This window comes from Loxodonta africana, chromosome 2 (assembly GCF_030014295.1).
Source record: "Loxodonta africana isolate mLoxAfr1 chromosome 2, mLoxAfr1.hap2, whole genome shotgun sequence".
Classification (NCBI taxonomy): domain Eukaryota; kingdom Metazoa; phylum Chordata; class Mammalia; order Proboscidea; family Elephantidae; genus Loxodonta; species Loxodonta africana.
The window spans coordinates 55,848,960-55,865,210 of NC_087343.1; the positions used below are offsets into that span (position 1 = coordinate 55,848,960).

The window sequence follows — 16,251 nt, forward strand, 5'->3', positions numbered from 1 at the left end:
AGCAAGCTTGGCGTGTTCAAGGGACAGAAGGAAAGCCAATGTGACTGGAATAGACTGAACAAGAAAGAGGGCCATGCGAAATGAGGTCAGAAAGATACACAAGGGTTGGATCATGAAGGACCTTTGAAACTATGGTAAGGAAGTTGGATTTTACTCTTAGTGTAATGGCAAGATACTGGGAGATTTTAAGTAGATTTTAAATGATCTAATACACATTTCAAAATCATTATATGTATATATATATATATATATACGTATGCATATAAAAATGTATATAGACACGTACACACCTATATATGTATGTGTATATCATAAAATCTAAACTGCTGATGAGAAAATGAGCTGCACCATGATTTCATGCCAGAACATGATTTGCCAAGGCATAATTAATGGGGAAAAAAATGAGATCATTGTATATACAGTCAGATGTGTTCTTTCCAGCATTAAATATTTTAAAAGTGGGAGCAGTTTGGCATCATCTCCTGAAGCTTTCACTGGTATGTTAGATAATTGGTGACATATTCAAACAGCCTCCATTGGGCTCTGCACAGTGGGTGAAGATGAACAATTGGTAGCAACCATAAAATATCTGAATGTCAATTCCAGTTCTCTGTTTAATTTGCTATATATTTTTTTTTTGCATTTGATTTCCTCAAAAATAAAAAAGGAGAGAGCACATGAAAAAGAGATGTTGAAGAAAAAAATTGCAAATATAGGGCTTTGTAAATTCTTCTGCAGAGTATTTCAAAATTAATGTTTGTATTTTTCTTCCTGGCAGTACACATTTCTAAGAAATAATGAGCTGAGAGCTCTCTTGAGTGAACAAATCCCTCATAGAAGAGTGATTTTGGCACTTAGAGAGGCACATTAACTACTTTAAGTCCCAAAAGCTCCACTGACTTCATTATTACTTTAGAGCACTCAACGGAATTGCCTCAGGAATACGAAGGCATGACGGGAAGAGCAAGTCAGTCGTTTTCTTCCAGCTTTTCAGTAGTTCTAAATAGTTTTATGAAATATTGTGCACTTTCAGTGCTGCCCAGATAGAGGGGATATTTCTTTGTGAAAAGATTAATTAATGGCATTTTGATGTTGATTTCAAAAAGTGTTCACTCTGCCTCCAGTGTCAGCAAAGGTAAGTATTCATCTCAAGCAACCTGAGCCGTTACCATCTCAATAGAGAGCGTTGATATTCACGCAATCTTCCTTTCCATAGCATGGAAGTCTATCAGCTTTAATGCTGTCGGTGTCAGGGAAAGGAAACTTAATCAGCCTTACTCTTTTTGCCCTTTTCTTTTCCATCAGAAACAAAGTTCTTAAAAAATGTCTACTAAGACTTTATCCGCATTTGTCTTTTTTCTGTTTTGTAAAATGACCATTTCTGGATAACTCAGAAAGAAGTATCAAAAAAGTAAAACCACCTTTGACAATTTCCACTGGAATAAAAAAGATCTGATACCTTTCCCTACATTTTCCTCCACAAGAGTGATCCTTTCTGGAAGAAAATGACACAGTATTCAAGGGGTTGTGATCTTCCACCTCCTTCAATGAGTCAGCCAGGGCTTCAAACTGGTTTGAACCGGTTCAGTCATAGATGAGGAACTGAAACCAAAACAGATGTGGATTTTTACAATTTGGGTGATCCGAAACGATAACCAGAATGGAAAAATTATGGGTCAATGCCCTGGAATGGAAGAAGCAGAAGAAGCATAGTGAGCCCTTTCAGGAGCCTTCTGCGTGAGATTGGATTATTGGCAGGACTGTGGAGAGTCACACATATTGGAAACAGTGTGGTCGGTCACCATCCTTGAGCAGGGGAACCACTGCTCAAAATCTGACAGGCAAGAGGTTAGGTTTCTATGCAACACGTATGCTGCCCCCCTTGTTTTCTAAGAGGGAGATTAGATTTCTAGAAGGGCTTCCATTCGTAATTTTTTTTTTTAAGGTGCTTTAAGTGAAAGTTTACAAATCAGGTCAGTCTCTCATACAAAAACTCATATACACCTTGCTATGTAGGCCTAGCTGCTCTCCCCCTAATGAGACAGCACACTCCTCCTCTCTGCCCTGTATTCCCCGTGTCCATTCAACCAGCTCCTATCCCGCTCTGCTTTCTCCTCTGGCCTCCAGGCAGGATCTGCCCACATAGTCTCATGTGTCTACTTGAGCCAAGAAGCTCACTCCTCACCAGTGTCATTTTCTGTTTTATAGTCCAGTCCAATCCCTGTCTCAAGAGTTGGCTTTGGGAATGGTTCCAGTCTTGGGCTAACAGACGTCCGGTGGCCATGACTTCTGGGGTACCTCTAGTCTCAGTCAGACCATTAAGTCTGGTCTTTTTACAAGAATGTGAGGTCTGCATCCCACTGTTCTCCTGCTCCATCAGGGATTCTCTGTTGTGTTCCCTGTCAAGGCAGTCATCAGTTGTAGCTAGGCACCATCTAGTTCTGATGTAGTCTCTGGTGGTTATATGACCCTTTCTGTCTCTTGGGCTCATATTTACCTTGTGTCTTTGGTGTTCTTCATTTTCCTTTGCTCCAGGTGGGTTGAGACCAATTGATGCATCTTAGATGGCCACTTGCTAGCATTTAAGATCCCAGATGCCACTCACCAAAGTGGGATGCAGAATGTTTTCTTAATACATTTTGTTATGCCGATTGACTTAGATGTCCCCAGAAAGGATAACCCACCAAGAAAGGATATTGACTGTTAATTTTTCCCATTCCGGTTATTGTTCTATTTCACCCAAGTTTTAAAACTTCAAGTCTGTTCCAGTTTCACTACTCAGCCATGACTGGACCAGGAAGAACTGATTCGAAGCCCTAGAATCAGCAGTACTTTTTAAAGAGACATTTCTTACAGAGCCCATGTCAAGATCTTCAGGAGGACTTAGACGAAATAGAAGATACTCTTCAGATCCTGCCCTTGGCTGGCTTAGAGTTTTAGCATTAGAAAGGACAAATAATACTCAAATTACTTAAGAGTACTTAGAAGTAATATAGCAGTTTAAGAGTTCAACCTCTTGAATCAAAAAGTCTTGTTCAAATTCTGTCCCTACCACTTTCCACCTGTGAGATATGCTACCAACTAAAAAAAAAAACCAACTAGAACTTCAAAAATCTTTGGAAAACTAACAAAATATTAGTAACCAACTCCTAGGGTTGCTATGAGGATTAACGAGATAATGAATCATGCATGCATGTAAAGTATTTAGCATGATGCCAGGGCCCAAAATAAGTGTTAAAAAAGCAGTAGCCATTAGTTTTTGGTGAACAGTTATAAGGAGTATAATTATCACATCAAACAAGTTTTTTATAGTGGCCTCGAAATTTACATTGCAAACTTATATTCACAAATTGTAAATATGGACTATATTTTTATTCTTCTTAATAGGAATTTTAAATTGTTGCGTGGCATACAATGTTGGTCTTCCAGAAGCAAAAATATTTTCTGGTCCTTCAAGTGAACAGTTTGGCTATGCAGTGCAGCAGTTTATAAACCCAAAGGGAAACTGGTAAGAATATTCTATTTTTATGGTTTCAATACAAATACTAAGTAAATTTGATTTGTGACTCCAATTGCTTGTTCAGATTTGTTCCTGACCAAAAAAAAAAAGTTTTTTTTTTTTATACTATTAATGGGTAGCCCTCAAATATACTTAAATGAAGAATCTTTCTTTGAGAGTTGACAACTGCAGATCAGTAATTAATGGGACAGTACACAGTGTTGATACTTTTTTTTAAACCTGAATGGGAGACTTTCTCTAAATGTTCCATATCAAATTCATAATATGAGTTTTGACTATTTAATATCTACCTATTGATGGCACTGGGTTTTTTTTTTTTTTAATCTATCTATCTGTCTGTCTGTCTGTCTATCTATCATCATCATCTATCTATCTATCATCTATCTATCTGTCCATCTATCTATCATCTATCTATCTATCGACCATCTATCTATGGATATAGATGTAGATATAAATGAAAATTTGTCTTCATTTCTTATTCTATAAACTGGTATCCATTAAGCTTTGTAAATGTTGAAAGTAAATGTTTCTAAGTGTTTAGCCGGGGTGGTTTGAACAAACTTTTCGGCCAATAATTGAGTGCCTAACCATTTGCACCACCCAGTGACTCCTCAGCTAAACAATAGACTTATGAAGTATTGTGCAATGATGCTGTTTCTGGATCATTTGGCATTTGGGCCAGTTTTGAATGGTGTTATTGTTAAGTGCTGTCGAGTCAATGTTGACTCATAGCGGCCCCATGTGTCAGAGTAGAACTGCTCCATAGAGTTTTCTAGGCTGTAATCTTTATAGGAATAGATTACCAGGTCTTTTTCCTGCAAAGCTACCGAGTGGGTAAACAGCCAAGCACTTAACCACTGCACCACCAGGGCTCCTTGCTTCTGAATGGTGCCTAAAACAAAAACAAATGAACAAACCCTTTGAGGTTGAGTTGATTCTGACTAATTACTCAATTGTTCACTGAATTCTCTCCTGCAGCCAGGCTTTTTCCACTCTCTGTCCCACAATATTGTTTCTTTCTAAGTCACCTACTCCATGTGGTGAAGACTTCTCACAAACATCCCAGCGAAATTTTACAAAGCTGCCTTCCTCTAGTACCCTTTATTTTTGCTGAAAAGTACACTTGGTCTTGTAATGCTGTGTAATGGTTATTTTTTTAAACCATGGCCTTTCTCACCAAGTGAAAAACAACCACCTTTGTAGAGGTGGAAATCCCTGTTGCTGGTTTAAGTTTTCTATAATAATAATGAAAATCAATCCCAGGCAAATCAATGATTCTGAAAGTTGTATTTAGGAGAAAGAGCTGTAGCTCTTCTTCTGCTAGAGTTGATGCCCACTGGTGGACAGTGTGTGCTGCCATTGGATCCTTATCTCACTGTACAACAGGAGGCCCCAGACCCTCACCGCTAACCCGGGAGCTTCAGTCTTGGATCTCTACCCCTGGAGCAGAAGAAAGATGTGACAGTCTGCTTCCATAGAAATTACAGCCTTGAAAACTTTATGGGGCAGTTCCACTCTGTACTATAGGGTCCCAGTGATTTGGAATCGACTTGACAGCAATGTTGTTTTGTTTTGTTTTGTTTTTTGTCCCCCCTGTTGCCACCCTGATCAAAGTCAACACTAGCTCTTACATATGCTGCTGAACCAACTTCTCAACTGGTTTCTCAATTCCCTTGTTGCCATGTTCTTTTTTAATTCTACTTTCCTCACAGCAGCCAGTGTGAACTAAGTCATGAATCAAATAACGTCACTCCCTAGACTAAAACTCTCTGATGACTTTCCACTACCATTAGAGTAAGTTCAAATTCCTTAAGAGATCCATCTCAGCCTGACTCTCCTATCTCATATTTTACCCATTCTCCTTGTTCACAGTGCTCCAGGGACTCTGTCTTTTGTCTGTTCCTTGAACACGCCAAGCTCATTCCTGATTCAAAGCTTTTTCACATCATATTCTCCTTGCTAGATAGAAGAGTCTTCCCCAGGATGTTCACTTAGCTGATTGGTTCTCATCTCTTTGTCTTAGCTCAAATGATTCCTCCTCATAGAGACCATGTTAGTACTTCACCTATGTCCTAGTCTCTTTCCAGCCATTTACTCTGATTTATTTTCTTTGTAGCAGATACTACTATCAGAAATTATCTTTGTTCATATATGCATTATCTGTCTTTGGCTCTTGCCTCTGAGTACAAGGATGGTGTTTTCTTCACTGGTGTGTCCTCAATTCCCAGAATGATATCTGGCACTGAGTCAGGCTCAATAATTTTTTGTTGAATGAGTGACTGAAAATCCTACTTCCAAAGGATTCACTGGAGGAACTCTAAAAGGTGAACTATAGCAGACTGACTTAGTGGTATTAGCTGAATGAGACCTTCAAATGCGTTCTGATGGTCTGTTTCATAGGTGTGGCCTAGCAGAGGACAACCTCGCATTAACATTGAGGTTATTCTTTTTAAGTAACAGCTTTCCTAAGACAGGGTAAACCTAAGAGAAAGAGCCACCATCAGTAATAGATGCTATTAGAGATAATAAAGGAACTCAACCACTGGTCACAGTACAGGGCAGAAGTTGAGTAAAACCGAAAAGAGTAGAGAGCTGATGGGAACCTAGCAAACAGGGTCATGGGAAAGTGAGAAGCAGCTATATCTCCTTTCTCTCTCCAGGATTCCCTCTAAGCATCCAAGACATTGTTAAAAGAGACTGTGTTTTAGTAGTTTTTGATAAGATTCTGGTGCTGATATCAAGACCAGTAAAACCAGGCATTTCTAAATCCTTTCTTGGACTTCTTAAAAAAATCCTGAAAGATGTGTACACACAGGACAATCGCTCTTGGCAAACAAGATACTACTCTGTTATTGCTTCAGATAGTGCATTCAACTCCAGAGTCAAGCTCTCTGTTAAACTGTAGTGTTAAGCTTAGGCTCAAGGCTTATCCGGGGCCTCCTTTCCTTCCTACTTCTGAACACCAGCTGGTATTAGTATACTCCACCACTTGGGAGGAAGAGAATGGGAGGACCTGTCTGACATTAGAGCCCAAACCATATGGAGGTATGAAGCAAAAAGGAACAGAACAAAAGCTGGTCAGGTCTCCAGGTCTTGTTCCTTTCACTAATCTGGTATTGGGAAGCAAAGAAGCAGAACAGGCCAAGCCATGGGCACGGTCTTCCGATTCACTGTGGACTGGAACTGCTTGAGATACAGAAAGTAAAGCATCTAGACCTTCATGTTAAGGAGCATGGAGTAGAGTCGATGTGGAAGGTTTATATGCAGAATAGGCAGCCATGAATAATATGGGACAGAAGCTAGAGAGGGTCACAATTAGGACAAGCAGCTTTCACAACTCTGAGGCTCAGGGAAAATAATATGAGACTTGGAAATCCAGAATGGCGTATTTGTTTTGACAATTGGCCTTGTGCCCTTCTCCACTCCTAATTTATGACAATCGCACAGACATTATGGAAGTAGCAGATGTGGGGAGGACTGTTTAAATATTAACTTTCCTTCTGATACTAATCAAGTTAACTTTGGGCACAGAAAATGGTCTTACTGTGAATTCCTTTAATAAACCATAAGTCCATTTGCTTTAGATTTTATAGACTCACACACACGCAAACACACACACACACTTATTTTTCTCTACTCCATTACTGCTTGTTCTGAAGTTGCTGTCTTGGTAGTTTTTCCTCTCCTTATTTTGACTTTCTTTACAATCTGTCTTGCTGAGCTCTGACTCTATCTCTTAACCTTTTTCTCGCCTCTGACCACTCAATCTCTCTGACCTTTGTAAAAACATAGTTATTTTTAAAGTACAAGCTGAGCTGGGCCATGTCATCCATGTTTCTAAGAATTTATAGGTATATTTTACATTGACAGCTACCAGATTTTAACAAAATTATCTTGATTCTTTTGCTAGCTTTATTTATTATACTTTTACTACACTGTGGACTTCTAATCTACAAACTGTTAGTGATATGGCTTTGAGAATTCTTGGGCCTTTTTGATAGTCTAAAGTGAGCTGGATAATTTTAAAAGCAAGATTATCTCCCAAGCCTTCCACCGGTAGCTCTTCTCCGGCTTTAAGGAAAGCTGTGGTCTGTTCTCCCTTGGGTGTAGGTGGAGGGGCCACCCCACTTTGAAGCCCTCAGTTTACACACAGGATGTCCAAATGTACATGATGCAATCCTTATCAAAAACAGTCTACAAAGGATTGAAATATGTTTAAAATCATTTCCTGGAGCATGTGTTGATAGGCATTGTTACATTTGTCTAGCCTAGAGGCCTGCCTCAAGAACAGCCTGAGCTCATTTTGTGAGTCAGCAACCATATAACACTACAATAAGTTGTGTGATGAGACTAACTGGGAATTCCAGGCATTTCCAGTTGTAGAAATATATTTTCTTGTTTAGCGAGAGCTACTGCATGTTTGTTTCTTGAGAAGAAAAAAAAAAAAAGAGAGTAGAAATATTGTGTCATGGCAAAAAAAAAAAAAATCAATCTATACATGAGCCTATATTATAGTTTTAACTTTTGAGTTAAGAAAATTTTTAGGAAAGCTCTATGTGTATTATAAATACAACAGATTGCCTTCCACAGGAATTTTAAATCAATAATAAGGAAGAAATGTTCAATTCTATAACAGATAGCAAAGATTATATCTTAGCATCATTTGGTAATGATAATAATAATGTCTAATGTTTAATGTTTATTGAGTTTTCTTTCTTTGCCAAACACATAATACTTGTAGTAGCTCTAGGGGCTTTGTAACATTATTTCCCATTTTTACAGATTAAGAGATTGCAGATTTAGAAAGATTAAGTAATTTGGCTAAGATTACACAGCTAATAAGTGATAGAGATAGATGCAAAATAGAGGTAAGATATTCCAAATGTGCACGTATTTTTTTTGTTTTTGAAAGAATTTAAGGAGGGAAATGGCAGAATGTACTTGGCACTTATACATAATATCTAAATTTTATTTTAATATTAAAAAAAAAAAACCTGTTGCTGTCCAGTCGATTCCAACTCATAGCGACCCTATAGGACAGAGTAGAACTGTCTCATAGTTTCCAAGGAACACCTGGCGGATCTGAACTCCCAATCTTTTGGTTAGCAGCCGTAGCACTTAACCACTGCGCCACCAGGGTTTCTTATTTTAATATAAACTTTATAAAATAAGATAAACTTTCAGTATTTTGAGTCAAAAAGTTCTGTTACAGAACTATCATTTTTCCACTGGCTTTACCTCTACGTGTTGCGTGAGCAAGAATGACAGTCACACACTACCTTTTCATTCTCTAATGGGCAGAGGTTTGCGATATAAATCAGGAGTCAGAGCACAAGGGGTTTACCTCAGCTTCCCTGCCACTAGCTAGGTGATTTTGGGAAAGTAGAACAACCTCTGCAAAACAAAGAGGGTGCCATCCTTACCAAACTGCGATGTTCTGAGCATTTTGTGAGAAAATAAAAGCAAATCCCTGCAAAAACTAAATTGCTGTGCCTGTGTCAGGCAGTAGTGATAGCACTGTGTAAAAAGACATAGGAAGAAAATCAGGTTTGTATGACTAGTTCTTCCCTACTGCCCCTCTTTCCCCTGCCCCTCAACCATTTTTCATCTGTCTTGGATTAGCTTCCATGCATATTGGATTAGTTTCAGTCCATTTCTTCTGTTTCTTGGCCAAGAATGCTATTCTGATTCCTTGTCCAAAATAATTGTGTCTTAGTCTTTTATTATGGTCTTTAAATGTTAGCTAATGTCATCTTTTATGTCTCTTTCCAAAGATAAAATTAAAATTCTCTTGCCATTAGGCTGTCATGGTAGTGTCATTTAACCTACTTATTTCCTTTAGTCACAGGGTTTCCTTTTATTTTAAATCATATATGTATATGTGTGTGTATATATATATGCCTTTTTCTTCCATTGAACTTCAGTTACTTTCACTAACTTGTCACTTAGCCCAAATTTTGTCTGTAAAACGTTAAAAACCTGACCATAATATGTTCTTCCACTTTTAAGTTTGAAAAACTCATTGTTAATATTTTATAAATAATTATCATGCTGTGACCTTGTTATTAAACCATTAGTCAACTTACATAATATAAATGTGTGAGGTGGCCCTCCCCTGTCAACAATAACTTTCTCCTGGCTAGCAGTGGAGGTGGGGTAAATAGGGAACCAAGTATTCCTTTTAGAACACTGTTCCCATGGACTACCCTAGTATTGATTCACCCACCTTTTTCATACCATAGTTGTTGATTTTATTTTCACTGAATTAAAATAATTCTATGGCTAAATTTTTTAAATGATTTGTGCTATTTGTCCATAAATACAAGCCTATAGTAGAAAGGGCACTTTAAATATCCCCTGCTCTGACTAGTTTATCCCTCCCTGTTCTCTGGATGCAGATCTGTGTGTGCACCTACAAGCACATGAACACACAAGCACACCCATCTTTTGTGACTCATAAGTGGGATAGATCTGCAGATGCTCCAGTTAGGCTAGAATGTCTGGAGCCCTTCAACGATCCATGCAAATCCTCCAAGCTTCACTAGTTAGTCTCAGAATTTTACTCTTCCCTTTGTGATAATGTCTGGGTGTCTGGTTCTGGAGTAAAGTTTATTTACAAAGGTTAATAGAATCTACACACACCCATCTTCGTCCTGTATGGTTGTCTAAATCGTTTCTATCCATCTAACTTCATCTGAAGAGAGACCTGAGGAATGTCAAGAAAGACAGGTGGAACTTATTTGTTCATTTCTTTATGGTTCATACACTGGGAGAAAAATGAGTACCTCTACTAACTGAGAGTTCGAAGGGGACCTGATATGATAGAAAGAATCAGGGATTTGGGGTGAAAGGACGCGGGTGTGGATCTAGGCTTTGATGCCACGTGAACAGTTAGACTCAGTTTCTTTATGTGAAAAGAGGAATAGTTATAACACTTGACCTCACAGGGTATTTACAAGGGTCAAAGGAGATAATGCACATAAAAAGTGCTTTATATACTCTAACCGGGTGAAAACAGTTGCCTTTTGAAACCCTTGTGGCGTAGTGGTTAAGTGCTACAGCTGCTAACCAAAAGGCTGGAAGTTTGAATCCACCAGGCTCTCCTTGGAAACTGTGGGGCAGTTCCACTCTGTCCTCTAGGGTTGCTATGAGTTGGAATCAGCTTGACGGCAATGGGTTATATACTCTACTGTGGTCAATATTCAAATTCTTATCACTGATAAAGCAGCTATCTACCAATGTGCATGCCTAATTTAGCTCATGGGCTTTGATTTATGGAAACGTGGTGGTCTTAAAATCACTTTTCCCATAGTATGGACCCACAAACATGGAATTTGTATTGTCACAAGGTTTTAAAGTGAATATATCAGAATTTGACTTTAACTTCAGGAAAACTGCATGTTGGATAAGTCCAAATAACAACATTGGTTTGATTGATTCATTTGCTTCCAGTGCAAAGCTAATTTCCAGGGTTTTTCTGAGACAGAACAATAGGCTTAAGATGTCTTAGCGATAATGAGGTTGGCGAACTCTGATCACGGAACCGAAGGGTTTAGCTTCCCTACTCTTTCAGGAAGCAATCTGGCAGCCAAAGGAGTCTGAGGTAGCATAATGAGGTTTAGATACTAAAATTGTCTTTCGATGTATGCCAAAGAGCTTACCTATTAAATTTATAATAGCAATATTTCCCAACCAAGAGCCACAAATAAACTCTTTACCTGTCTTTCTCCTTCCCAGAGATGCCAAATCTTCATGGGTAAATTCTTTCTATCATAAACTCCTTTTACATTAGCTAGCAGGAGGCAGGTAGCCTTATAGGACTCACCGTGTATCATCAATAGCTTGGTATTGAACAATATATTTACCGACTGCAGGCTTTGAAATTTCTCACATTAATGTGATACTGTATGCAATAGGTTTCTAATTCCAAGGGAAATATCTCTTAGATGACTGCTAGACATCTCAAACTTAAAAACACCTCGTACTGAACTCCTGCTCTACTGACTAAAAAAAAGAAAAAAAAAAAACAACCCATTGCCTTTGAGTGGATACTGATTCATGGTAACCCTGTGTGTTACAGAGTAGAACTAACTGCTCCATAGGCTTTTCTTGACTGTAATCTTAACAGAAGCAGATTACCAGGCCTTTCTTCTGTAGTACTGTTGGTGGGTTTGAACTGCTAACCTTAGGTTAGAGTCAAGTGTAAATTATTTGCACCACCTAGAAACCTGGTCTATGGACAGCATTACTCTTATCTGATGATGGTAACTCATTCCAATCAAAAACCTTGGCGTCATCCTTGACTCCTCTATTTTTTTTTTTTTTGTATTCCTGTCTTCAAAATAAGCCACTTCTTGCCACTTTCATTCTTCCAGCCCCATTTAAGCCCTCCATCATCTCTTATTTGAATTATTGTAGTTGCCTCCTACGTGCTTCACCTATTTCACCTTTAGCCCCCAAACAATTATTCTCAACAGAGCAGCCTTTTTAATCTTTCTCAAATGTAAGTCAGATCACATCACTACTCTGCTCAAAACCCTCCGATGGCTTTCCCATTTCATGCAAAGTGAAAGCCAAATCGTTACAATACTTGCAAGTGTCTACATGATCTGGCTGCATTACCAATATGACCTCATCTCCCACCACTTTCCTCCCCACTCACTCTATTCCAGCCACAGGGCTTTTGTGCTTGCTCTTTCTGTAGCCTGGACTATTCTTCCACCAGAGGTTTATGGTTCATTCTTTTACCTCCTTCAAGTCTTTGCTTAAATGTCACCTTCTCAGTGAGGCCTTCCCTGACCATCCTAATAAAGATCACAGCACACCCCTCTCCCAATCCCATACTCACAACTTCATTGTACTCTTTTCTTTTTTCTGCATGAACCAATCACCCTCTAACATATTTTTGATTATTAAGTTTATTGTCTATCATCTCTTACTAGAATGTAAGCTCACCGAGGCCCAGAAGCTTTGACTGACTTATCCATTATTGTATTACCAGTGCATAGAATCATATCTGGCACATAGTAGGTCTGACCAACACATACAGCCCCACTGGTTATATACTACACAAGACCATGGCACACCATTCATAAAGACCACCATGGGAATGGTGCCTCTGGAGTTGTGCAATACCAACACCCACAGGAGCTCAAAAAACATTTGTTGAATTAAATAAAACATAATGTTTGGCCCTGCTATTTTAAGTACACCTCTGTCAGTAATCTCTAGAAAAATCCCCTAGTATTGAAGGTGCACTTGGAGAGTTTAGACACCCACAGACCAAAGGAAGATATTTATAACAGTCCCTGGATTGTGGGTTTGAAACTATCCACACCGCCATAAGTACTGTTTACTAACTAAACAAAGTATTTTGAATTCCATTGGAGGTGGGCAAATTGGCTATGTTTTAGAAGTCTGTATAATCACTATTTTCCCACAAGATAATTGAACAGTAAGTGTTATTTAGAGTAGTCTTGGAGGAATTCCCAGTTTCACTGCAGGAAAAGAGTAGTTTATATCTGGAAATTTTGTTTTGTTTTGAGAATCAGCACACACGACTGTTCATCCAGCTCTTTTGTCTAGCTGAGATTAAATTAAATCTGTTAATTCCAAGAACCTTGGCCACACTTTGACCAGGTTAACCCACTAACTTATCCTATTCCCCACCTTGTAACACTCTCTGCTAGCATGTCTGTTCCTGCTACAGCTGATTACATAAAATTTTACAGACATATATACCATCCTCCCTCATCTTCCTGTCTGATTAATTTAAGAAAGTCACAATTCTCTCAGAGTGACCACTGGTGATGTCATAATGTTTTTTCATGAGGGTTGAGTTGTCAGGAACCAAGACTTCACTGATGCGGAAATGAGGAAGAGAGTCTACTGGGAACTTTGCCAATAAAGGAGGCGACAGATGGTCTTTGAAATGTTCTCCATTGCCTACAGCATGACTTGTGGGCTACTTATTAATGTGGTTCATTATAATTAAATAATGAGTCACATATGATGAGGACATCCTTGTTATTCTTCAACAGTCACCAAAAATGGTCTAATTTTCTGGTGTTTTCTGTTACCTTGTGTTAAGCGTTCAATATGACGTAATACTGTCAGAGACTTCTATGTACAGGCAGTCCCCAGGTTACGGACAAAATCTATTCCTGTCTTTAAGTCGATTTTGTAGGGAGGTCAGAACAGGTGCGTACGGTTCTTGTTTGGTGCAGTGGTTAAGAGCTACAGCTGCTTACCAAAAGGTCGGTAGTTCGAATCCACCAGCCCCCTCTTGGAAACCCTACGGGACAGTTCTACTCTGTCCTATAGGATCGACTTGAAGGCAATGGGTTTTTTGCTTTGTTTTGTTTTTTCTGGTAGGAGTTAGTTCAGTTATGTCATCCACTTTTTCAAGGGCAGATTTACATAACATGAAAGGACAAGTACAAGTTGTCCATAAGTTGGACATTGGTAACCTGGGTTCTGCCAGTGTTTTCTCTTTGAGAATTTCAAGGACTTCCATGTCCTTCCTGGTAAGTGGCACAAAACTTTGCAGATGCTTGCCTTTCCCTTTTTCCTGTCTGATTAATTTAGGAGTGTCACAGTTCTCATGGTGGGGGTGGTTATGTCATAACTACTCCTATGCAGTGAGGTTATCATCCTGAATTTTTAGACAAGGTTGGGGCAGGCGATGGGGAGAGTGTCCAGAGAAATTCTGTTGATAGGAAACAACAAAGGACTTTTTGAACTATCTCGTGGAGAAAACAGGGACACCTTTTGTTTCTTGCGTATCTCTCTTGGTCTGTGTTAAGGATGGATGGGAAATGTGTACAACAGAAGACACCCAAAACAGCTCATTTGGTATTACCTGAATGTACACTGATCATATCTGTTCCTACCTGCTGTCATAAACAGTATGCCCTGGGTCTTGTGGCTCACACAGATGAATGGCGATGGCTGTGTCTGATCTGCAGGCTCCTGACACACCACACAGCCATACCTACCATCACAATGGGTATGGCCTGACCTTTGCTTTCCAGATTTTACTCTTTGCTGTTTCTGGAAGCCAACCCATCTGTTCAGATAGTTTTTCCAGTCTGGGCCCTATCCCAGGTCTTCTTGCTGCTAAGAGGAAGAATAATACCCTAAAAGTTGAGCTTGGGCTTCAAAATTTGGTACACTTGGCTGTCCCTAGCTACTCAGACTTGAGTAAGTTGCTAACTTCCTTAGGTCTCAGTCACTCCGTCTATCAAATGAAGATGCTGTTGTTAGGTGCTGTTGACTCTGTGTCCACCCATAAAGACCCCATGTGACAGAGTAGAACTGCCCCATAGGGTTTTCTTGGCTGTAATCTTTATGGAAGATCACCAGGTCTTTATCCTACAGAGCCACTAGATAGCATTGAACTGCCAATCTTTTGGTTAGCAGCTGGCCACATAACCGTTTGTGCCACTAGGGCTCTTTGAGTGGCACAGACAGTTAAATGCTTGGCTACTAACCAAAAGTTTGGTGGTTTGAACCCATCCTGAGGTACCTCAGAAGAGAGGCCTCAGAAAGGTCACAACCATGAAAAACCCAATGGAGCACAGTTCTATTCTGCAAAACATGAAATCGTCGTGAGTCCACAGCATCTGGTTTCTTAAAAGGAGATAAGATAGTAAAATTTATCTGACTCATTTTTCGGATTAAATCAGATAATGTTTGGAAAGCCTCACACACAGTGCCTGGCTGTTGTAAGATTTGTTGTAATTAATAGGAATTCCCAGCATGCCAAGGGTCAGAGCCACACGTCCTATGATAGTTTCTAGCTCTAAGCTATATGGTGCCATTCTGTTCCCTGCATAGACCCCACAGTGACCTTTTGTTTTGTTTTTTAATAATTTTTATTTTGCTTTAAGTGAAAGTTTACAAATCAAGTCAGTCTCTCACATAAAAACTTACATACACCTTGCTACATACTCCCAATTACTCTCCCCCAATGAGACAGCCGCTCTCTCCCCCAATGAGACAGCCCGCTCCCTCCTTCCACTCTCTCTTTTCATGCCCTTTTCGCCAGCTTCTAAGCCCCTCTACCCTCCCATCTCCCCTCCAGGCAGGAGGTACCAACATAGTCTCAAGCGTCCACCTGATCTAAGTTGCTCACTCCTCACCAGCATCCCTCTCCTACCCATTGTCCAGTCCAGTCCATGTCCGAAGAGCGGGCTTCTGGAACGGTTCCTGTCCTGGGCCAACAGAAGGTCTGGGGGCCATGATCACTGGGGTCCTTCTAGTCTCAGTCAGACCACTAAGTCCGGTCTTTTCATGAGAATTTGGGGTCTGTATCCCACTGTTCCCCTGCTCCCTCAGGGGTCCTCTGCTGTGTTCCCTGTCAGAGCAGTCATCGGTTGTGGCCAGGCACCATCTAGATCTTCTGGTCTCAGGACAATGTAGTCTCTGGTTCGTGTAGCCCTTTCTGTCTCCTGGGCTCATTATTACCTTGTGTCCTTGGTGTTCGTCATTCTCCTTTGATCCAGGTGGGTTGAGACTCATTGATGCATCTTAGATGGCTGCTTGCTAGCATTTAAGACCCCAGACGCCACTCTTCAAAGTGGGATGCAGAATGTTTTCTTAATATATTTTATTGTGCCAATTGACTTAGATATCCCCTGAAACCATGATCCCTAAACCCCTGCCCCTGCTTCACTAACCTTCGAAGCATTCAGTTTCTTCAGGAAACTTCTTTGCTTTTGGTTTAGTCC

At 39.7% G+C, this 16,251-nt stretch overlaps 1 protein-coding gene across 1 annotated transcript in view; it reads left to right on the forward strand.

The window, feature by feature from the left end:
* Nucleotides 1–16,251, forward strand: part of ITGA2 (integrin subunit alpha 2) — a 129,600-nt gene that overhangs the window by 35,673 nt on the left and 77,676 nt on the right. The window contains exon 2 of the mRNA XM_010588139.3: nucleotides 3,388–3,508. Coding sequence (XP_010586441.1) covers nucleotides 3,388–3,508 — 121 coding nt within the window. The remainder of the gene's footprint in view (nucleotides 1–3,387; nucleotides 3,509–16,251) is intronic.